The 25,184-nt window shown below is 36.6% G+C and overlaps 3 protein-coding genes and 1 non-coding gene across 4 annotated transcripts in view; 2 read left to right on the forward strand and 2 right to left on the reverse strand.

The window, feature by feature from the left end:
- Position 1: 1 nt before the first annotated feature.
- LOC124395422 (P2Y purinoceptor 2-like) lies at positions 2-3,365 on the reverse strand. Its single transcript, XM_046863880.1, has 2 exons — positions 3,222-3,365; positions 2-1,540 (listed from the first exon to the last, which is right to left on the reverse strand). The coding sequence occupies exon 2, from the start codon at positions 1,522-1,524 to the stop codon at positions 559-561; it is 966 nt and encodes a 321-aa protein (XP_046719836.1). The 5' UTR covers positions 1,525-1,540; positions 3,222-3,365; the 3' UTR covers positions 2-558.
- A 4,381-nt stretch (positions 3,366-7,746) lies between these two features.
- Positions 7,747-10,952, reverse strand: LOC124395411 (P2Y purinoceptor 2-like). The gene is made up of 2 exons (XM_046863862.1): positions 10,559-10,952; positions 7,747-9,655 (listed from the first exon to the last, which is right to left on the reverse strand). The coding sequence occupies exon 2, from the start codon at positions 9,637-9,639 to the stop codon at positions 8,659-8,661; it is 981 nt and encodes a 326-aa protein (XP_046719818.1). The 5' UTR covers positions 9,640-9,655; positions 10,559-10,952; the 3' UTR covers positions 7,747-8,658.
- A 380-nt stretch (positions 10,953-11,332) lies between these two features.
- On the forward strand, positions 11,333-11,405 carry trnak-cuu. Its single transcript has one exon. It is a non-coding gene; the product is annotated as a tRNA-Lys (tRNA).
- Positions 11,406-11,822: 417 nt separating this feature from the next.
- The window catches only part of LOC124395533 (F-BAR and double SH3 domains protein 2-like), an 89,664-nt gene continuing 76,302 nt past the window's right edge, over positions 11,823-25,184 (forward strand). The window contains 2 exon segments of the mRNA XM_046864092.1: positions 11,823-12,079; positions 18,746-18,843. Of these exon segments, the coding sequence (XP_046720048.1) occupies positions 12,059-12,079; positions 18,746-18,843 (119 nt within the window). The 5' untranslated portion in view covers positions 11,823-12,058.

The following is a 25,184-nucleotide window of genomic DNA, read 5'->3' on the forward strand; positions in this document are numbered from 1 at the left end:
AGGAAGGGCATCCAGCGTAAAAACGTGCCAAATCAAAACATGCGGATGATCCGCTGTGGCGACCCCTAATGGGAGAAGCTGAAAGAAAGTTTAATAGCTTGTGTACAAGTGTTTAAATCTTTAAATTCCACAGCTGTTAGACATCCTCAAAACAAGTTAGGCTGTTATTATTAACATTAACAACCATAAACAATTATTTGCTCGCCATCCTGTTTATTCTGCTCACCAGTCTTTTTTTTTTCTTTCTCCATTCCAAAAACGTTCTTACCTCCAAACATTACAAAACCCTGACATTGGAGACTCCACCCAAAAATCCAAGATAAACATCTCCTCACTGAAAACTTCACCATAACAACTACACACTAAATGATACCATTGCAAAAGTTGTAAAGACTTTAAAGGCATTAATGGCATAAACAGGAAACTACAGAAGAAATATCATGTGATTTATAAGTGATCCATAGGCAGTAAAGTTAAAACATTGATGTATTTAGAAGACCAACAGTAATTACAACTGAAGCAAAACTCAGAACATATCTATATATATATTCTTATTGTTTAATCTGATTGTGAGTTTGATAAACCCTTATCCTCGTCAGATTTCTGAACTTGCTGCTTTATCTTCTTAGGTATACTTCTTCGGAAACCCTGGCCAGCCATGAAATACAGGATAGGGTCAATGCAACAGTTTATGCATGCTAGAGGCCTGGAGACCTTGTACGCCATTCTAAATACTCCCCGGAGGGAACAGTTTGAAATGAAGTGGCGAGAATAGTAGTGAAACGTCCGTGTCAAGTGGAAGGGCAAAAAGCAAACTATGAAGACTATCAGCACGATGGAAATCATCTTTATAGACTTTTGCTTGGAGTGCTGAGATGTACGTCCCACTGCGTTGGGTTGTATAAGTCTCTGCACCATCAGACTGTTGCACACGATCACTAAAATAAAGGGTATTAAAAAGAAAAAGACAGAAACAACAGAACTATACTGCAGGAACTGCTCAAATAGTTCATTTGTTGTGGTGTCTTTGCAGATTGTGCCATTTGTATCGGTTCGGGAAAAGTAGAGTACTGGCGTTTGGAAGCAGAAGACAACTACCCAGACAAGGGCTGAGACATAGCTGGCACGACGGGTGTTGAACCAACCCATTGATCGCACCGGGTGGCAAACAACTATGAAACGGTGGACATTGATGCAGCAGAGGAAGAGGATGCTTCCATAGAGATTGGTATAGAAGAGAAAGCGTATAAGTTTGCAGAACCCCTCAGTGAAAGGCCAGAGTTTCTTGACAGCATGATAATAGATCAGAAAGGGTAGTGTGAGGATGTAGAGTGTGTCACACACAAACAGATTGATCATGTAGACAGTGATGGGACTCCAGTGTTTGATCCAAAACAAGATGGCAATCATGGCGATGAGGTTGAGTGGCAGGCCGACCGCTAGCACCACACTGTAGGTAACTGGAAGCAGGATGTTGTTGATATCTTCAGTAAAAGTGCAATTGGTTTTATTTTGATTGTCCATCTTTATACATGAAAGTCTGACATAAGTAGAGAGAAATGAGGAAACGATTAATAAACACAAGTATACTAATGTTAGGCAAACAATATGCCTTGATCTGGTTGTAATAATCATTAACCTTCATTGTGTTCATTTGCATTTATTTAAACAAGAAAATGTTAGTAGCCCTTCGGGACCTGATGCTTTCCGCTAGTTTTTGGAATGTGGCTTTTGGGAATGTGTGCTCATTCAACCGCAAGAGAATTAGTGAGATTGGGCACTGATGTCAGGTAGGAGCCCTGGGGCATAGTCAGCATTCGTTTTATCCCAAAAATGTTCAAAGGGGATGAGGTTCAGGCCATTCGAGTTTTTCCACTCCAACCACAATAAACAATGTCTTTATTTAACTCACTGTGTGTACAGGGGAATTGTCATGCTGGAACAAATTGGGCCCCGAAATAAATTTTACGGCATATAAAATCAACCTGTATAATTGTGCACTTCTATCTTTGGGTCAACAGAAATGGGCTCGCATATGATTGCTCGGTGATGTTAGGTTTCCCCAAATTTTGACTATATAATGTATAAAAAATGTAGGTCAATTAGACAAGCAGGCACAAATTTTAAAAAGTGAGCTTTAAGAACCAATCAAAATAAAACACTCTGCAATACAATGTCTGAGACAGTGGATTGAAATAAACAGTTTTAATTGAATAGGGAGGCTATGATTATTTTTAAATGTTTTTCGTTTTTTATAAAACGTGGAAATATCAGCATTCCACATGTCAACATCCAATTTATCTACCCAGATCTGTACATGGTGTACATGATGAAATCTCTGTGTTTAAAAAAATCTGCTAAAGAACCAAAACAACATTTTGCTAAGTTAACTAGTGTCAACTTAAATTTTCTTTATATTTCTTTGATAAATAAAGTGGTGTTTACTTTAGCACAAATCATTCGGCTAGTTATCATAATTGTTTAAAAATGCATTCCAGTGCAATCAATGCAACTTGTTATTAAGTAATTAATAATTTTATATTTAAGTCAAAAAAATGTTATTACTACAATGAAAGTAAGGTTCACGCAAGACAGAACGTTCTATACATTTTCCACTGCTTAAAGCTATGACAATGAAACCAAAATCAGCCTTTAGCTGGGATTCTGGTATCCAGATATGCAGTTTTGCAACAAGTTATGTATTAAGACAAATACCTTAGTTGACACTGTAGTTTTTAACTGCAATATTAGAAACTGGATTTTTATATCTGAACCAGTTTATTTAGGTCCCTCCTTTAAACCAATAAACCTTTCATTTCTAGCTGACTACTGGTCCCGCATTCTCTGTCCAAGATGACGTCATTGTTACAGATTCACATTACCGTAAGGCCAACCCACGATTTATTTTTTGGAAACATCTCTAGAAACTTGATGTGTAAAATAATCATTATCATGTGTAAAAAAAAATCATTGTAAAAGGAGAGGGTTTGTTTACATATTTATAGAAATTCATGATTGCTGCTCTTTAAGTAAAATCACAGAACATTTTTTAGTCTCCCCTCCACTTCCTTTGTTAAAAAACTGCAGAAAAGTAAAGTAAGATTTATATAATGTTTTTAAGCTATAGAATCTATTGCACATTGCCTTGATTTGATGTCGTATGTATTATAAAAATACTGTACAGATATAAAATGCAAGTATCAGATATGAAGTGTACTTACAGTGTATGAATCTGTCAGAAATTGAGTTTTTATTTCTCTGCCTGTATCATTCCTCCCCTCTTCTTGCTCTGTCTCTCACTCTCTGTTCTGCTTACTTTTATCACTCTGCGATGCCTCAGACTGACCTTCTTTTCACCAATGTAGGCGTTTCTCAATGGGCAAGCTGCAGCTTGTTTCTTGACTAACACTAACACGCAGGGTTTCAAAATGTTCAACATGGCCAACATGGAAAATGTTCATCAGACTAAAACTATGCAATCTACTATAATCGTTTCCTGACAAACACTTAAAAAAAGAATATGATGTCGTACATTCATTTATATCTACATTTTTACATTTTTTATTCTTTATAAAGAATAGGTTTTAGTTCGCAATTTCTACTTTATGGTCTTGTCAATTCTCGAACAATTATGTAGTTGGTGTAACTAGGATTTACTGCAGTATTGCAGTTATTATATATTCATTATTATATAAAAAATAATTATTAGACTTCACTCTGCAATGCTATATATAAAAACAAATATAACAAATCTTTTAACAAACAAGTTGGACCATGTACTCAAATACCATACATATATACATATACTGTTAATTTTCACCTCTGAAAGTTTTCTATAGGTTTACAATGATTTCCTGAATGCTGTATTCATTACCTGAACTGCAGGTAATGAACAATAATTGTAAGTTTTAAAGTTAAAATGACTTCTGTGTCCTGATACCTGATTGCTCACTTCTATGATTCACTTGTTTCTTTCTTATCTGTAAGTTCCTTGGAAACAAAAGCAAGTTGGTGAAAACCTGAGGCCCCATTGCACATTGAACATACACAAGAGCTACAGTAAGACAGTCACCCAATCTTTGAAATGGATCCAGACCCCTGGAGCTGTGGTGTTGTGACACTCTGCCACCATGTCAGTATGACAGATACTTCATGTAGAAAGTGTTAAGATTTCAGAGTTTAGCTGATCAGCTGATTCACAACTAGTAAAACAGTAGATATAAAACACTCTGCTGTAAAAGACAGGGTATTGTGATTACCTAAAGAGCAACAACCACCTTTTCATTAAATATGTAAAAACAAATGATATGAAACTGTATTATCACTTATCCGATCATTTCTGGGTTTACAAAACATTATTTATTTATTTTTTTTTAGAAAAGTTTACAAAAAGTTGTGAGCTGGTCTTTTGGTAAATGTGAGTCCCGAAACCATTACATCATCATGGAGAAATACATGAGGACACTTGTTTATCTTACTCAAGCTAATGAAAACCAGTCAAAATCATAAAAGAATTAGAAGAATTGTGGGTTTACATTAGAAAACGAAATCACCAGTTCAGGTATTACAATCCTGTTTGTTCTATTGTAACAAAAATCACAAAGGCAACGTATGTATTTGTCTTACTTAACTTGAACATTGGACTCCACTCGGTTTCTACTTCTTTATAGCTGATTTTATTCTTGTTTTTCATAGTTTCCATTGATAGAAAAGTATTAAATGCAATTAATCACTCTAGTAATATAGTATCTATAATAATCTCACTGCAGTAATATCTAAGGAACGCACAAGTTATACTGTTACCTTTCACCTCTGATAGTTTTTCATAAGTTTACAATGAATCCTGAATGCTATATTCTGAAACTGCAGGTATATAATTAACAACATTTACAAAGACTTCTGTGTCCTGAAACCTGATTGCTCACTTCTATGATTCACTTGTTTCTTTCTTATCTGTAAGTTCCTTGGAAACAAAAGCAATTTGGTGAAAACCCAAGCCCCATTGCACATTGAACATACACATGAGCTACAGTAAGACAAACTTTGGAATGGACCCAGAACCCTGGAGCTGTGGTGTTGTGGCACTCTGCCACCATTTTAGTATGACAGATACTTCATGTAGAAAGTGTTAAGGTTTCTGAGTTTCAGTCAGCTGATTTACAACTAGTAAAACAGTAGATATAAAACAACACATCATTTAGTTTGAATTTGATATTAAAGGTGACTAGATCAGTGAAAATCCTGAAGAAATGGTTGGTTCTGAAATTGCAGAAATTTTTCCTCAAAGAAAAGTAGGTCAAAAATAATATATTTTAAGTTAAAAGGTTTTAATAACTTTACATATATAAACAGACCTACTGCCTAACAAACCATAAAATCAAGGACAGTTAACTACATGTGAAATAGTACAGTGTAAGTGTAAAGAAACTTCTTCACACAATCTTTTGTGCAAACAGAGTGTACTTTGTACAAAGACAGGCTACTGCAGGTTCAGCTCTGTTGAAATAATACATTCAAGAGATTTGCAGCTACAATTATGAATGATGTAAAGTACCTCCCATTTAAAAAGTTCGAATAAGCTGTAGGCATAGATATTGATATGTTTTATAATACAACCAAATATGACAAAATTGGAGGCTAGCAATGTTACAAAGGTTACTGAATGCAGCTTTCCTTATAGAGTTTATACGAAGTGATTGAGGAATGAAGTAAAAGTAAGATCTTTGGGTTATTGAATTAAGAAATTGCTAGATGTCTAGACAAACTAACTTTGCTGGCTAATATTAGTTGAAGTCATGACCTATGATATTATAAAACTAGCATTTTGTATTATATAATGTAATGTATTTATGTGCGAGGCACACTGCAGACAAGGTGAACCATGGGCACTTTATATTTAGAGGAGAGCATGAATGAGCCCCAGTGTCAACAGGATTTTTATACTTCTGCTGACGTAATTAAGTCCACACTAAATAAAATACAGTATGTCCAAAACTCAGCATCTAGAATTCTGACTAGGGCAAAGATTACTGATCATATTATGCTTACTTTGGACTGCTTACATTGGTGTCCCATCAGGTATTATGTTGATTATACACCCCAAAACCTTTGCTCTTCTCAGATAGGATTTTTAGTTGTTCATTCACACTAAATTGGTAATAGGGCTTTCTCTTCTTATGATGCTAAACTCTGGAATTCACTTCTGGCTGATATCAGACTCGCACTGAGATTCCATTTACAATTTTTTCAGATAGATTTAACTTCTATCTGCTGATTTATATTTGAATGTAGATACTTATATGCTTATTTTTTATGATTTGTTTATATGCAATTGTGTTTTTTAAAGGCAAATGTAATGAAAAAGTATTAATATAAGGATTGTTAATAATTTGATATGATCAATACAATAACAAGAGTAAATTGAGTGCCAATTATTTGCTACCGTAATTTAATTTCTCATAACCTGACTAAAATATATTGTTTGCATAGTTTAGTGTATAATGCCGACACAATTTATAAGGAGTCTCTCTATCTGTGTAAATCCACTGCAAATATAATGTTTCATAATATGGGGTTTATATGTGAGTTTGAACACTAAATAAGTAATTTTTTATCAAAGGAAGCTATAAAGAGGAGAGGATTTCTAAATAAACCAACATCAACATGTATTTAATATAAAGCATAAAGTTACTTAAAACTTGTGGATTAAGAAATATTTAAACAAAGGTTTTTATAGGTATATTAAAAAAACGATAGCCGGAGGTATCAGGTGTATTTATTGTATAAGAGATTATTATATAAGAGCAAAAATGTGGAAGACAAGATGAGTAAATAGTAGAGATAAGTTAGCATGCCGAGAAGTTCTGTTTTATGTTTGTAATAGAGATTTGCTGAATCAATAAAGTACAGAAGATATAATGTGAAAGCTGTGAAATGTAAACAATAATGTCTTGGAAAAAAATAGAAATATTTGTTGCTTTTAATGTTAAGGAACTCCTAAAAAAACATTGCACACACTGATATTGAAGATAAAGCAAAAATGCAGCTTGTGACAGAGAACAGTTTCACAACATCGAATCATTCCAAAAACAGGCAAAACGTCTGATGCAGTACTGCAAATACAGTTGTGAAGTTTTTGCCCATATAATCAAACATGAGTGGTTATTAAACATCGAACCAGCTAGTCATGCGTTTATGGTCAGTATCTACTTCAGTTATGTCTACTTCTGTAAGTAAAAGTAGCTTAAACAAAAGCAATGTGTATGCACTGAGGAATGAATAAAATGCAAAAAAAATTAAAAAAACATTGCAATAAATAATAAAGAAAAGCCCTACATCTTGATCAGAACATCTTTAAGCATTTTAAAAGTCATTTCAAGGGCAGGTTAGTCTTAGTCTTAGCAGGTCAGAGTTGCAAGTATCGAGCTAATGCTATCTACACACAAAAGGCTTTGTTAAATGCAGTATTACTATTAAGCAAGTAAGGCCACAACTGGTTGCGTTATTGTGAAACTGATGATGATTATGACTTTAACATAATTTTGTTCAAATTTGTTTCACTTTTCACTTTTAAATATTGCCTGCAAGACCCAACTTGTTGTAATAACAAAGGCATTTTACAAGGAACAATCTCATCCTAATCCTCATCCTCTCACCAAAATCATCCTACACTAAAAAAATGCAATTAATACTATTAGTATTTTTCTGTGACTTTACTGAACTGATTTCTGTTAAGAAAATAGAGACTTTTGGATCACAAAACCTTTTTATTACATTTTAATTGAAACAATTACAAACATAGACATTCTAAAAGTGAAACCATTTAAACTTTAAGCTTTGTTATGTGTAAGCATGAATGGTTTTGTGATCATTGTATCTTCACCCGTTTTAATTTAGCATCAGTAGCAGGAAAAGTAAAGTGCAGGTTTTGCTGATTTTCACATCAGCAATTCTAAATTACATGCAGTAAAACCTTACCATCGGAGATATTAGTTATAAACAATCCTCTTGGCCAATATTATTATGTAATAATGATCCAACACATTCATGTCCCTTAAACACTTAATAACGCCCAAGGTTATTTAAACGTATGTACACTCTATAAACAGAAAAATGGATAAATCCTAATTTGTTTTGTTTAGATTTATACTGTACAATAACAACACTGTGGTTCTTTAGATTCTAACATCCAAACAACAGGTCTACTGAGCTTGCTTTAGTTTATTAGTTTCTCTACAGAAAAATTGTAGTCTTATATGGATTTAGCATAAATCAGTCTAACCAAGTACTGCTTGTAAATAAGATCCGGGTTGGAGAGATTTACCAAATTATTCCTAAAATCTTACTTTTCAATAAAGTATAATAAAAAAAATAAACCATGAAATTATTATAAACAAAGAAATTATTGAAAATAAAAACCTATTCCTCATTGTGACGAGATATTTCAAAAGCCTGTACATATTCAACTATCTCTGTTTGTGAGAGAATTTAGAATTTTTTTTGTAATTTGAATGACAGTTTGGAGACATTTCAAGGTAAAAAAAAAAAAAAAAACATCTATGTTTCTCAGCATTTATGAAAGCACATTTATGGACTTTATGACTTACTTTAATCCATGACACTTGCTTGTTCTTTAGATCCATATTCCAAATGATTTGCTCACAAAGGGGTCGAGAGAGATTTGCTCTCCTCCTTTCTCTGAGACTGCTTGAGTTTTTTGCTTACACTCTGTCGGAAACCCTGTCCTGCCATGAAGTAAAGTATGGGGTCAAAGCAGCTGTTCACACTGGCTAGTGGCCTCATGACCTTGTAAGCTACATTAGAACCCTCCAGCAGTGTACAGTTCACTTTGAAGTATCGAAAACTGTAATACAGACTCCGTGTGAGATGGAAGGGCAGGAAGCAGAGTATAAAAACCAGCAGCACTATGACAATCATCTTCACTGATTTTTGTTTGGACCGCTGGGATGTTGCACCTCCTATGGTGGTGGTCTCTAAAAGTTTCCGCACCATCAGGCCATTGCACACTAGCACTAATACAAAGGGTATCACAAACAAAATGACAGAAATGACCGAGCTATACACCATAAAATAATTAAACAGGGCCTGAGATGTGGTGTCATGGCACACTTGATGCGTGGTTCTGGAAAAGTAGAGCACAGGTGCCTGGAAAGTGAGAACAATTACCCAAACAAGGACTGAAACATAACGGGCACGGCGAGCGTTAACCCATTGCATCGATCGCACCGGGTGACAAATGCCAAGGAAGCGATGGATGCTGATGCAGCTGAGGAAGAGGATACTACCATACAAATTGGTGTAGAAAAGAAAGCGGATCATTTTGCAGAACACTTCAGTAAATGGCCAGTCATTCTTGTCGGCATAGTAGTAGATCAGAAAGGGTAGTGTGAGGATGTAGAGTGTGTCACACACTGTCAGGTTGATCATGTAGATGGTGTTGGGGCTCCAGTGTTTGATCCGGAACAGGATTGAATACAGTGCAGTGATGTTGAGTATCAAGCCTACTAAAAACACCAACCCATAGCTGACAGGTAGTAAGATGTACTTGAAGTCCTCATTAAACTTGCAGTCATATTGAGAAGTGTTGTTGGTGAAACGAGTGACATTTTGGGCAGCCATCTTGCTTCATGGAAGTCTGTCAAAATAAAATAAAGAATATATTTAAGCTTTAAGGGGAAAAAATCATTCAGAAAAAATGAATTCCCCGAATGTTTTTAAACTGGATTTTGTGTCAAAAGAGTATAAAACAATGTCGTTAACCTTTTACATTCACATCTGATTCATCTCTAGATCTAGTTCAAACAATAATTTTTATCAAATAAAATAAGAATGAAATACATTTGCATTGCTGAAACACTGGCGTCTGCATTAAGGCATAAACAGGATGTTTGTCTTTATGCCATTCTATTTGTTATACATGTGCATGATATTGTTTTTAAGGGAACTCTCTCTGTATTTGATTTGGGAGGAGGCTATCTAAGTAAACAGCCACTTTGTTCTGGTATGACGCCTGTTCAAATCGAAAGGTGCAGTTAGAAAATGTTCTTCAAAAGTATCTTAGCTATATATATATATATATATATATATATATATATATATATATATATATATATATATATATGTATCATGTTTTAATTTTATGTCTATTATAAGAAAAGGAAGTAATCCCATGATTCTGGATATTGGACGTGACTCGAAAGCAAAGCATTCCAAGGTTTTTCAATTGCAAATGCTACATGCAATGTTTAATAAAATTTTTACTCTTTTTAGACTATAAATTCAATATTAAAAATTGCAGTTAAAGGGCTGGCAATTATTATGACATATATAGTCCATTAATTACTTATGTATTTATGGATTTCACAATGTGATCAAACACATGACATCAACACAAAAATGAGCTGGAAAGCAAGGACTCTTTAATTGATTGACAGAGCTTAGGTTGTTTTGCCAATTTTCTCCACTTTCTTAAAAAACACCAAAAAAGTGGTAGGGTTTTAGTACTTGCAAAAAAGCATATATCAGTGAGTACTCCTACCTTTGTAATGATGAATCCAGAATAAACACCCTGTTTTCTTTCTTTCTTGTTTCTCTCTTGGTTCCTCAGGTAGAACCTCTTGCACCCTTTCAGTTGTGAAGGCGTTTCAAATTAATGGGCAAGTCACAGCTCGTTATCTGCTGACTGCTTCTCTCCCTCTATCTTTCCTTTTTGTCTTTTTTTCTTCTTTATTTGTTACTATCACTTTTTTAAATTTTGCTGAAATATCTACTGAATGCATGATGGTATGACAGACGCTTAGAAAGGCATCAAGGATCAAGAGGAATGCAGAGAGGGAAGCTTCTCTGTTTTTACAAATTACCTTTCTAGCAATTCACTTATTTCACACACACACGCACGCGCGCACGCACATACCAGCATGTACTGCATGCGCGAATGTACAGCAAAGCTACCCTTATAATAATTGTGAAATATATATCTCTACAGGGTTTGGTTTATGTGTTTGTCAGGTCTGGAATCCAGAGCTGTTCATGCAAAAAAATGTTTTGAACCGTTAGTAAACAAACCTGTTTGTATGATAATAAATGCCAATTTTTTTGTATTCTGAAAATCCGGTGCCAAAAAGCAGAAGAGGAGGAGAATGTAATATCTTGTACTGGGTTTATGGCTCAATTTAAACTTAAATGTTTATTATCCTGAGTCTAATATTTTGTAATGAATACATTTTTTTTTTTTTTATAAAAAGATTCTTAATTAATTAGCGCTATTAATTCACTGAAACCTCTTGAAGGTATATGCTGCGGCCGCTTTGCAGCCCGGCTAGCTCAGTCGGTAGAGCATGAGACTCTTAATCTCAGGGTCGTGGGTTCGAGCCCCACGTTGGGCGAATAACTTTTTCTTTTACCCTTTAATTCGAGGGTTTGTTACATAGGCTGCATATTACAACTGATATCATTAGTACATATCATCTAAAAAAAATTTTGATACCACATTTTTCAAGTGAATTAAATTGATAACTGGCTATAAGCTTCCTAAAGGGGTGTTTATATATCCTGTAGAGAGTGGGGATTTGTAAAGCATTATCATTGTTATACTGTGCATATGTATGCATTTTGTATACAAGATAAGAAGTATTTCAAATTAAGGGATGGGGGGGGGCAGTTTGGCGTATGCGTGCAATAATATGCAAAAAGAGCAATGGCTATAAATGTGCACACTAGGTGGCGCTGTGGTCTGTGTGGTGTTTTCTGCACCGCTTAATGCACTCCGGGTTTCCTGTGTGTGTCGCTCTCGTGTCTCGTATTCAATAGAAAGCCTGCAGTATTTTTTTCCTCTAGACACGGTCAGTCTATTCTCTCATATTGCTTATGAAGAGTGGAGCTCATCTCATGCTTTCATGGCTGCGCGAGCGATGATCTGATCTTCCTCCCCTTCCCCTTGTCTGTTCCCCTCCTGGTGGATTGCATTTCTCGTCCCCTTTTCTCTCTTTTTGGACTTCACTATTTTGGACTTGCGCTTTCTTCATGTCCATGTTGAGCCATGCAGCCTCCTCCGAGAAAGGTAAGAAAAGTGCTCTCCACTTTAGGATGAAGAACAGCTCTTGGTTTGATTATTTGTTTGTTTTGCTTTGTTTGATTGTTTGTTTGTAGGTTGGCGCGCGGTGTGTGTGTGTGTTTTTTTTTTGCCTCGTGCACATTTCTGCCTTTATTTTGCTCCTAATTCCGATGGTGCATTGATGGATCTACACACTGTTAGATTTGGGTTCCTGGAAAAGCATCATGTTAGTCTTTATGAAGGCATTTTCTGTAGAAGCTCTTATGGAGAAGGTGTTTTTTTTTTTTTTTTTAAGAGAGTGATAGACCTTTAGGTTGTGACACTATTGCAAGATGTTCTGTTTTGGTCAATTACAGTGCAATTTCTGCTTTTTGGACCTGTGGCTGTGTTGCAATAATATTGCAGCTCACTCTTGAGTCTTTCACTGTGCCTGTGCATCTGTAGCAAACAGTGACAGGGCTCTTGAGTGGGATTTTATGCTTTCTAACAGACCATGCTTAATGATTTGTCCCCCCCCCTCAAAAAAATAAAAATAAATATGGCATAGGCAGCCTTGAAGAGCTTGAACAGACTGGTATCTCTTATTGAATTACTGAATGATTTACGCAGGAATGGTGTTAGATTTCAGAAATCTTCCAGGCTGCTGCATCTTCAGGAATCGAGGCACATGCTGACTTTGCATCAGTGTTTTTTCCAGCCACCGTGGACACCTTGAATAAAACCCAGTCGACCTCTCGGCATCAGCGTGACAAGGTTACGCCTGACCTTATGTCACTCTTCTGTCTTAGTGCACACAGGAAACAGTGAAGGTTGTCGTTTGTAGTGAAACGAAACGTATGCTGTCAGATGGGAGCAGAGTAAGAGGGTACAGTTGGAGATGGAGTCGAAAAGCCACACAAAGACGAAGCTCCCTTTCATTTCAGTCTACAGTCACAGTACAGTCTGAGGTGGATGGGTGGCTGGACTTATTTTCTTTTATGATTTAAACATGAATCAGGATGGGTTCATTCATTGTTTTAGGAAGCGTGCCGCTCAGAGACATGAGATCTCGAGCTCTAACGGTCAATTAAAATCACGCCAGAGATGCAGACGTGTCCTTTGTGACATGCAGCCGGCTGCTTTCCGTCCTGTCCAGCTCATGTATCCCCGAGGCATATTATATGATAATATTTTATTGCTGTGATTGCAAAATCTCATATCTTTTGTCAGTAATACTATAATATTATTATGATTTTTTTTATTACAACAAATACAAAATATGATTTCTTTATTTTTGTGCAACTCGTTTGAACTGGATGCTTCTCTTCATAATGGGGACCTGCCAGTTGTCCTTTCAAACCCTTGCAAATTGAGTTCGACCGCTCCCCAAACTTTTTTTTTTTCTTCAATTCCAGTTATTGCTTTTTTGTTCTCTATTGTCCATAGCATTTGGTGCACTCTATTGTTAGACCCGTGGCTTGTAACACTGTGTGCCAACGAACAATCCAAGAATGTTCTCAGGCTTCTTTTTCGTTTGTTATGCTGATGATCACCTGGACTAACCTTCAGAGAATAGTTTCTGAACCAATTAGGCTGAATCCTTTCCTGCCGAGCAGAGCGTTGGCTCTGTAATTAACAGCTCGTCCCCAGGTATTAGTTGGCCTGCCTGGGCTCATCAGTGCAGTCCCACAGGGTGACCCAGGACATCAAAATCACATGCCCTGGTGTTGTTCATCAGTTTCCTGATGTTCAGCATGTTGACAGGTGGTATACACGATTCTTCAGGTGTCGCTGATTTCACTTAAGCGTGATGCGTAATCATCAAACACTTCTCGTGTTGTCACACTTGTGCTCACGATATGCATTTTTGCTGATCGATACGACTTACAAAGCGGCTCCGGTTTGGACATTCACCATTTCCTCAGGGAACCTCAGCTAATTCTTCTTCTTAATACCATTTGTTTATTCAGGTGTGACTTACTGAGATTAAACATTTCTTGTACAAGGGAGCCGTAGCCAAAATATTCAACTAGGAATAGACGGAATAAAGACCTACTTAACGCAAACACCCAACTTGAGAGCATGCAAAGACTTCCCGCTCACTAAAGGGCTCCACCTTTCACATGTCTCTCATGACTTTTAATCTGATTTGTAATGATCATAAGGTCAGCACCCCTCTCAGGGTACATCTGAGTATCCATTATTGTGTACTGCTGGTATTGGATGTGTTCATTTGATGTGCACTCAAGTGCAGCGTGCTTAAAAAGTGTACATTTAATGCTTGGAGTGTGTTTCTGGTGATGGACATTCGGATTAGTCCCTACCTCTAAATGTTAGGAAGACAGAAAGACAAGACACATTTGGACAGAAAAACAGCATGGACAAGACCCTCCTGATGTTTAGCAATGTATTGTACAGTTGATGATTAAGACCTTACAGAAAGTCTGGAGTATATCCAGGAAGTAACTTCATAAGGAAATAAGGAAAAAATACTGGGAAACTGACTTGGTGGATGACATGTTTGACTCCAGGGATGGGGATTCGAATCCAGTCTCTTTCCTGTATGCACAGTTTCCCCCTACGGGTGCTCTGGTTTCCTCTCCCTGTTCAAACAATTGCGGTGTAGTCTCATTTCAGAAAAGTGTCTATATTGTCCGAATGGGTGTGCGAATATGTGCAAGATTGTGCCATGCTAATGGGTTGCCCTGAGTTCCCTTGGATATGCTTGAGGCAGTACTGCAAATGGATGGACGGATTATTACAGAGTGATTTATACAATTAAATACAGTAAGAGACCGAATGGCACAAGTATATTCTTTAATTATTCAAGGAACGAGCTTATAACATCGCCATAAAATACACTGATGACAGTTCCAAAGAAAATGCTAGTAATAAGGAAGAAATGACCTAAAACGGATCCACCTTTTAATTTTAATGTCACTGAGAAGCTAGCTGGCTAGTAACTTCCAAATAAAAGTTTTTTTTTTTTTTTTATACAAAAGAAATGTTTACAAAATAGGGAAATATCTTTGTTGGTTTAACTCGGTTTTGAATCGCAGCAGCGGATAGACAGTAAAATGCAGTTCAACGAAGCGACATGCTGGTTTGATGTTTACGGTGGTTAAACATGGGATTGCAATGATAACGGTGATGTTTTGTGAGAATTACTGAGGTGTAATTCCTGCACAAATATGGTTTTTGACATGTATATGTGTTTGTGGTGTTTGATGTGAAACACTTTACCATTACACTGGTTAATGAAGGATTTATTATATCTATAGACATGCAGCCCGTTCTGATGTTAGGCATATATGCACAAGTGGAACTGTAAATAGGAAATCGAAAAAAAATAGAGTTTTTAAGGATGCATCGATTCCATGTCTACATATTTGAATAGATATCGGTATCGAATTAGCACGTAAGTGTTATCTGATGGCCTATACTGCTTCTTTAATGATTCTTTTCACAGTAACATGTGCAGCTGGTTAAAAGAATGTGGATGAGAATGGTATGATGTATTTAATCAGCTGTTTCTTTTTTACTGGATAATTGAATGCATCCATCTATCCAAGGTCTGCTGTTTATGATCAAATACATTTTGTACAAATAGGCCTACTGCACTTTGACTGGGTCTTGGACAACTTCCATGGCTTTTGCTTTATAACTGCAGGGCTGAGTTATGTCATTATACTAATTAGACTTCTTTCTATGGCTGATACCACAGGGCTGTTGATTAATGTTTGCTGTAACCTGACAGGATTTCCAACTGTTATTCAAATAACATGTTTATATTATCTGCTTGTTCTGATATGTTTTTGTTTCTATAGTCTACTTGCGCAAGACTTAAAATAGACAGGTTTCGAGCGACTGTTTGTGTGTTTTAACAAGTGATATCAGGAACTAACTTGCTTTATGGACACTCCTCAACATGAAAGATTGCTATTCATGTATGCTTTTGTCCAATTGCCACTTTTTTCAATTTTTTTTTCATTTTATAGCTTTATTTTAAAATTGATTACATTTTGTAATCACTCCTTTGTTATCTTGGAATCGTTGTCACCACCATGCTTCACTGTAGGGATGGTATTGGCCAGGTGCTGAGTGGTGCCTGTTTTTTTCCAGACATGTTGCTTAGCATTTAGTCCATAGAGTTCAAACTTTGTTTCTCTTGGTCTCAGAGTCCTTCAGGTGCCTTTTGGCAAACTCCAGACAGGCTGTCATCTGCCTTTTACTGAGGAGTGGCTTCCGTCTGCCCACTCTACCATACAGGCCTGATTGGTGGAGTGGTGTAGAGATGGTTGTTCTTCTGGAAGGTTCTCCTCTCTCCACAGAGAAATGCTAGAGCTCTTTCAGAGTGACCATTGGGTTATTATTACAGATGATGGAGGTCACTGTGCTCATTGGAAGCTACAATGCTGCAGAAATTTTTCTTTACCTTTTCCCCTAAATCTGTGCCTCGCTACAATCCTGTCTCTGAGGACTGTATGAAAACTTTTCTACACATTTTATGTAGTTGATCAGCATTTTAACATTATAGTACGCTTGGAAAAAAATATCGCCCCAAAAAGTGATCTTTAGAACTGCATTTGTCATTTTTGGCATGGGTCAATTAGTGTATGCATCTGGAATGATTGACAGCCCTGCTTCCTTCTAGCCCATTCACTTTAGTGGTCTTTCTGATGATCTTGTGATCTTTAACTTTAGTGGTCTTTCGATGTCTCCATTGATTTCACTGCTTAAAAAAAAACACGTGTTCTCATATGTCAAGGTAAATGCAGAATGTTTTATGTACTGTCATTTGGAAAATAAAGTCTTATCAGTTTATATTCCAATATATCACTTTAGAAAAGTAGAGTTTTAACAACAGTGCTGGAAATGTTCGAAAGAGAAAAAAAGACCATATTTAATATGACTAAAAGGAGGTATCACAGAGCTAACACTATACAATTAATTTTAATGGTGATAATAATTAAAAAGCTAATAAAACGGCTTCTGGGTTCGAACTTCCGCTGTGTAATAAAACTTTTCCATACAATTGTATTTTATTAGGCAGATAATAAAAAGCAATAAAGGCCTAATGCCAATTGGGTGACAACTGTATGTGTACATTACAAATACATAAATTCATAAAGGTGCAGAAGGTTGCGAATTGACAAGTTTGAGGCAGGGATCCGGGGGTTAAGAATTGGGTAGAATCTCTTAAAAATAGTGTGGCCTTGTGAAAAAATTCGAAGTACGTCTACAATATCATATTATACTACAGTTACTTGCTGTCCACAAATTTGTTTGAACAAGCGGTGTTCCAAGAATTCTGCTATTCAATAGAACATTACTGGTACAATTTACCGATTGAATCCCTACTCTTGAATGACTTCACTACATGCAATTTTAACTTTAGCAATACTTTATTACATAGAAACAGTGACTATACTTACAGCAGGCTGTAAGTCAATCTCTGCATTGACATCCCTTGCCCTGTTTAGCTTCTTTGTGAACTATTTTCCTAATCAGAGCAAAAATGAACAAATATTTGGCCATATTGTGTTGTGCTTGGCCATAAAATGTGAGTCTGAAATCTCTTGGTGATTAAACAGAAAAAAGCTGCCTTGATTAAATTCAGTATAGCAGTATTCGTATTAATGCAGTATACATACTGTATATATTAATGTGGAATTCTTTTAGAAATTTCTCCAGTTAACACTATATGGCATTAACATAACTCTCACCCCTTTGATTCTCTTCAAACTTCTCTTATTATGCATATTAGTTGGAGGCTTGCACTGTTTATATAAATGCTCGCTCGTGGTTGCGTTACTAAACACTTTGGCAGCGTCTGTTAAATATGGATCTAATCTGATCTAACATTTTAGGGCAACATAAGTCCAATATCAATATTCAGATTGGAATTAAAATCAGATTGGTGCATTGCTTATTGTGTAGTATCTTTGATTTTCATTTATAGACTGGCTCAACTCTCAGACCTCTACACCACCATACACTATACATTTGGGATTAAAAAAGAGGATAATTCATTATAAAATTTAATGCAAGCATATTACTGTTCAAGTAGCATGATTGATGTAGATATTTCGATAAAAAGTCTGTGGAACTTCACTGCCGGCTAGTAACTTACACATAGACAGTTTAAATGGTGTTCTAGAGGACCACAAGCCATTTGTGAGAAAATATGTGACTGAAGAAAAATTAAAATAACTAAAATATGGCACCATTATTAATTCCGTAATTTTTGTGCCGCACACAATATTCTAATGTAATATTCTTCTGGTAACTTCACCCCAAGTGACCCCTAACCCTGTATATTATAGTTTTGTTGCTGTTACCAGTTTGTTTGGACCTTTTTTTTTTTTTTGCTCGTCTCATGAGTTTTGGGTTCTCCCGTGTTCTTCCGTGACAATAAAGCACACTTTAAATGAAACTGAGCTGACTTGAGAGGGCAGAACATCAAGGTCTAGTTATGTCACATGTTGTGCTCATTGTGTTTGTTATTAGCAGGTCAGGGTATTTCCCTTTGTTTTGTCTGGAAAGGTCACATACCCAGTAAATTATTGAGGAGCAAAATAACAGGCGTGTGTGTACGTATATAGCTGTGTGTGGGTGTTTGAACAGTAAACTTTGCCATTTCTTAATTTAATTAAATAATAGATCTCTTCCCCAATGTGTGTTTGCATGTAGGTAAAAGTCACACAGGAGCTGAAGACCACTCACACAGAGCAGCTCACCAGACTTCACTTTAAACACCAGACCGAATGCGACTTACTGGAAGACATGAGGTAAGCATTTACCCTCCAATACACACTTTCATAATCACTCATGAACAAAGGATCGGAGTGGAAATTGGGGGCGGAGTGGGAGGTGGTGCAAAAGGAGAGCAGGAGGAGATGAGGGCTGATGTTTTTTGGAAGAACACCCAGATCAGAAGACTCTGGGCATGATGAAAGCATTTCCTTTGCACTTCCTCCTCAGAGGCCACACGTTCCCACAGCTGAACGTCACAACTGAGACCAATGTTCTTTCTCGTATGTGTTTTGTACCATTCTTAGGGTTTGATTTGTTCTTTTTTCGTCCTGTGACAGATCTAGTCTTAAAGTGGGTGAGCTTGCTGTGGCAAAGGTGTGTGTTGAGAAAACGCACCTGAATAGAGTTTAACAACTGTTATGTTGTCCGTTGTTGTACAAATATGGGCCAGGTATATTCGTATAGTCATCGAAAAATGCTCATATCAAACGGATGCTTAGTGTTTCCCCGAAAATAAGACATACCCTGAAAATAAGACCTAGCATAATTTTTTAAGCTGCTCGTAATATAAGCCCTACCCCGAAAATAAACCCTAGTTAAGAGTAATGTAATATTAATATAAAACATTAATAATAATAATCATAGTAATATTATATTAATACGATTATTATTATTAATATAAAACATTAATAATAATAATCGTAGTAATATTATATTAATACAATACCAGTAATATAAATAAAAATTGCTGTAAGTATTTGTAAATACCCAAACGGGTGCCTTCGTACAAGAGGTATGATAAACAGATGACCAGGCTGTATCAGGTTGTGTCTAAGTGGATGTGAGATACAGTATATATATATATATAAAATATAGATTTTTGTACCATACATAAATAAATGTTCCGGTAATTGTTGTACATGAAAATATAAGATATTCCCTGAAAATATGGGGCAAAAATTTTAGCTGGGGAGCAAATGTATTTACAAAGGATTATTTGTCAGATTTGTTTTCATAGGGACTTTGAGCTGGACCCTATAATCAGCGTTTTTTTTTTTTTTTGTTTGGTTGTTTTGGTTTTTTTTTAAAAGAAGAATTAAATATCTAAAGTTTTACTTTCTGGCATTATCACAAGCAAGCATTTATTCACTACATTAATAATTTTATTATGGATGGTCCTAACAGCGTCAAATTATGAAAGGTGCTCACAAAACAAGTGTCAATTAAGGCACACACATGCAGACAAAAACTTTTATTCTCAAGAGACATATTTAACTATGTGGCACCTCCACAAGGGATCTCCAAAAGGAAGTTGCTCTGCAAATCAACTCTGTTGAGTGTGTGTGCAAGTGTGTGTATTGTAAGAATAACAGCTGTTGTCTATCCATGTTTCTGTGAGCTTGGTAGCACAATTTTAAACACACTGCATAGAACCGTGCTCCCAGAAGCAACTGCTTTATACAATACCCAGCACAGCAACACTTTGCTTATTAATCCCTAATTAATTCCCCACCCTCATTAGCTTAATAGAAATAAATGCAGACTCCCGCTCAAAGAGCCAATCTCTCCAAATAAAAAAATGATGCACTTTTTATTTCTGATTTTTCTCATTTCTTATACAATAGCTTTGCATTTGTCATTGATGCGTGTCCTTCTCAGTCAAGTTCTACCCCGTATACTTCCTGATGACAAAAATATGATAATTATTACAACCATGCAAGTGATGTAATGCCTGTTATTATTTCTGAAATTGCTTTGGCAGACCTGGCGGCTCTCCATGGCTAATATAGCACCATTACTGTGTAGCACTCGGCTAATGGTGTGCGTCGTTATCTTTCAGTCCACAGCAAGAAACCTTTATAAGGGCCACTGTAACTGTTTCCCTGAAAATAAATGTTTTGGGAGAAAATAGCAATAACATGAGGAGTAGGATTGGGATAATGTAAGTCAGCTGCCTGATCTGCAATTCCTAAATTTCAATCCTTACATGTGACATTTTCCCAATAAAATGTCATGTCTAGTCAAAAGTTTTGGTAGCTTTTCATTTATTTTTTGTTGATATTGTTGTGTTATAAACTGAATGTGAGATGTACAGTATATAGGATGTATAAAAAGCTAGCATCAGATTAAATCGGTAGTAATCGATAATAAAATCGTCAACGAATGCCGTTATCGATTAGTTGAGCTGTGAGCTCAACAGCAACAAAGCACAGTAGATTGTGAAATGACGGACAGTACAGGGTCAAACGGCAGCAGAAAGTCATTCAAGGCATGGAAGCATTTTATATTTAACACAACAAAGAACACCGTAACCTGCAAGTTATGCAAAGAGGAGTTGGATGGAAGTACCACAGTGATGCACGAGCACATGAAAAGAAAACTGGTGTCTTGGATGGAAGTATGACATCAGCATGGCGATCAAAAACTGTATAAACCTCATCATGCGAAAATGGTACAGTTTAATGAAGTGCTATTGTGTGTTTGTTTGTTACTTCGGGAAGTCACACTGGATCTGTTCTGTCGTGACTCGTGAGCATCAGGTTGCGCAATCAGTTCCATCGTGACTGATTTAATTAAACCAGTGCGAACAAACACTAAATATAAAAGTAGCATAACGCTAGCAATATGGATTTATTTAGCGCTTTATGTCTAGCTTTAATAATTTCACTTAAAAGAGAAAAATCCTGACAATTCTGCATATCGAGGGAATAAATGAATGAAGGATGGAAGGAATAAAGACATTTGTTCAAAAGTATACTGAAATAAGTAGAACAGTTAAGAAAATAATATCTCTTCAGAAAATTTAATATTAAATGTAAAACACACACACACTTACATACACACCTGTATTACCTAAATGGGGTCTAACAATTGTTATTTTTATAAAAATTATTTTATAAATTATTTAACCAAATCAGCCATTTTATTTAAAATTGTTTGACATTTAACCTGTTCATAATTGAACAGGTTAAATGTTGATAATTACAAATGTTAATAATTAAAAAACTGCATTAATAAAAGCAATAAAAATGAATAAAAGCAATTTTATGTTTTGCATATCTTCCTCCTAACCATCCCGAAATTGAACCGAACCATGACGTACCAAACCGTGAACTTTGTATACTGTAACACCCCTACCCCCAACCTCACCATATCTGCAATTATATACATAAACAAATAAGTATATAAAGTGTCATGTATACAGATCCATATGTAGTAGTACTATAGAAACAAAAATGTGTTTTAGTGAGTGCATTTATGTGAAGCTGTAATTTGATGTTCAGTTCAAACTACTTTTATAAAATGTTCTGAACAGTGCTGCAATATAATGGTATCTTTTACCCTGACTGTGGTTTGAAGCTAAGAAAGAAATCACTGAATTTTACAAAAATAAAGTTTTGTTGGCAATATTTTTTTAAATTTCTTTTTATTTTTTTTTAAACTCCAGGCCTGGTTTATCCTCAGCATTGTGCTTTTAAGAGTTAAGCATTTCCTAATTGTCTGCTTGCATCAGGTGTGTGGGAGTAGTGGCCACTAAACAACCCTGTGTTTTTCTAGGATTGAGCTTATTGGGCATTTAAAATGTATACTCGAGGCATGATTGTAGTGCTTAAAGCTTTATTCTGCACAATGTTGTGATAGACGCTTTCTCCAAGCATCAAGGGAAGGAGAAAAATGAAGCCTTTGTTGTTTTGCACATCCACCTCAGACCCATTGTTGAGGAAAAAGGAGTCTCATTGATGTGAGAGATGACCCTTGCCAATCCCACCCACAGACACACACATACAAACACACACACACAGTGGTCCATACAATTCTTTTAAGGACTTTCCATTGACCTAATTATTAATGTGCTGATTAATTATATACCTACCCCTACACTATACAGGGAGTGCAGAATTATTAGGCAAATGAGTATTTTGACCACATCATCCTCGTTATGCATGTTGTCTTACTCCAAGCTGTATAGGCTGGAAAGCCTACTACCAATTAAGCATATTAGGTGATGTGCATCTCTGTAATGAGAAGGGGTGTGGTCTAATGACATCAACACCCTATATCAGGTGTGCATAATTATTAGGCAACTTCCTTTCCTTTGGCAAAATGGGTCAAAAGAAGGACTTGACAGGCTCAGAAAAGTCAAAAATAGTGAGATATATTGCAGAGGATGCAGCAGTCTTAAAATAGCCAAGCTTCTGAGCGTGATCATCGAACAATCAAGCGTTTCATTCAAAATAGTCAACAGGGTCGCAAGAAGCGTGTGGAAAAACCAAGGCGCAAAATAACTGCCCGTGAACTGAGAAAAGTCAAGCGTGCAGCTGCCAAGATGCCACTTGCCACCAGTTTGGCCATATTTCAGAGCTGCAACATCACTGGGTGCCCAAAAGCACAAGGTGTGCAATACTCAGAGACATGGCCAAGGTAAGAAAGGCAGAAAGTCGACCACCACTGAACAAGACACACAAGCTGAAACGTCAAGACTGGGCCAAGAAATATCTCAAGACTGATTTTTCTAAGGTTTTATGGACTGATGAAATGAGAGTGAGTCTTGATGGGCCAGATGGATGGGCCCGTGGCTGGATTGGTAAAGGGCAGAGAGCTCCAGTCCGACTCAGGCGCCAGCAAGGTGGAGGTGGAGTACTGGTTTGGGCTGGTATCATCAAAGATGAGCTTGTGGGGCCTTTTCGGGTTGAGGATGGAGTCAAGCTGAACTCCCAGTCCTACTGCCAGTTTCTGGAAGACACCTTCTTCAAGCAGTGGTACAGGAAGAAGTCTGCATCCTTCAAGAAAAACATGATTTTCATGCAGGACAATGCTCCATCACACACGCCCAAGTACTCCACAGCGTGGCTGGCAAGAAAGGGTATAAAAGAAGAAAATCTAATGATATGGCCTCCTTGTTCACCTGATCTGAACCCCATTGAGAACCTGTGGTCCATCATCAAATGTGCGATTTACAAGGAGGAAAACAGTACACCTCTCTGAACAGTGTCTGGGAGGCTGTGGTTGCTGCTGCACGCAATGTTGATGGTGAACAGATCAAAACACTGACAGAATCCATGGATGGCAGGCTTTTGAGTGTCCTTGCAAAGAAAGGTGGCTATATTGGTCACTGATTTGTTTTTGTTTGGTTTTGAATGTCAGAAATGTATATTTGTGAATGTTGAGATGTTATATTGGTTTCACTGGTAAAATAAATAATTGAAATGGGTATGAATTTGTTTTTGTTAAGTTGCCTAATAATTATGCACAGTAATAGTCACCTGCACACACAGATATCCCCCTAAAATAGCTAAAACTAAAAACTACTTCCAAAAATATTCAGCTTTGATATTAATGAGTTTTTGTGTTCATTGAGAACATGGTTGTTGTTCAAATTAATCCTCAAATAAAATTAATCCTCAAAAATACAACTTGCCTAATAATTCTGCACTCCCTGTATAGATACGTTTTTTGGACCTCTGACTGTTTGTATGCACTTTGTGAACTTTTCATTCCACATCTAGACCCCATTTGCTGTTCTAATAACCTCCACTCTTCTGCGTAGAGCTTCCACCACCATCCAAATGTCCCCACAAGGTCAAAAGTGTCAAATATTCCTATCCTTGTGGGGACATTTGGTTCTGTTCAAGCTATTTAAACATGCTTTTTTTACACTTACACACACACACACACACACACACACAGTGGTGTTGTTGCACGAATCAATCTCACAGCAGGATGTACGGTCCTTCATTGATCGCATCTCCTTTCTGATCCTTCTGAACAACGTTTAGCCGGCTGCTGCTGATGCCATCACTTGATGTGTCACATGACCAAAGCTGTTATTAGTCCTTCACCGCGTCGCTCACATTCACTCTAAAATAGACACACACTCGCAACCATAATCCCAGTGCTTTGTTTAAGGTTTTTATTCTTTGCACAGACTAACAAGCGCAACTCTGTGTGTGTGTGCACACGTGTGTATGTGTTTCCTGTTATGCTGTATCTAAATTCATCCATTGTTTACCGCCATTTACATCTGTTGTCCTCCTTTACCTTCTGTCCTCCATTACCTGTTATTGGTTAACTGAACAACGAGGAGGCTTCTGTTCAATTGACTGTCGGCAGAAAGAGCGGGGTGGGCGATGCAAAGCATTATGGGAAATAGTTTAGCACTCCAGAGAGACATTTATGCTTTCAAATAGTTGAAAGGAAGTTTTGTGGTTCAGAATCTTGTGGATGGTGGCAAAAAAACAGAAAAAAAAAAACAGAAACAAAGCGGAGAGGACAAGAGAGAAAGAGAGTACTCTTTGTGTGTGTGTGTGGAAATAATTAATTCCAGTGCATTCTGGGAACCTCAGTTCATAGCGTGTGTATGTGTTTTGTAAATAGC

Source organism: Silurus meridionalis, chromosome 13, assembly GCF_014805685.1.
Source record: "Silurus meridionalis isolate SWU-2019-XX chromosome 13, ASM1480568v1, whole genome shotgun sequence".
Taxonomy (NCBI): Eukaryota; Metazoa; Chordata; class Actinopteri; order Siluriformes; family Siluridae; genus Silurus; species Silurus meridionalis.

Bases quoted from the DNA above. Each gene is read 5' to 3' on its own strand.
- LOC124395422 (XM_046863880.1), bottom strand. From the start codon at position 1,524: ATGGACAATCAAAATAAAACCAATTGCACTTTTACTGAAGATATCAAC.
- LOC124395411 (XM_046863862.1), bottom strand. From the start codon at position 9,639: ATGGCTGCCCAAAATGTCACTCGTTTCACCAACAACACTTCTCAATAT.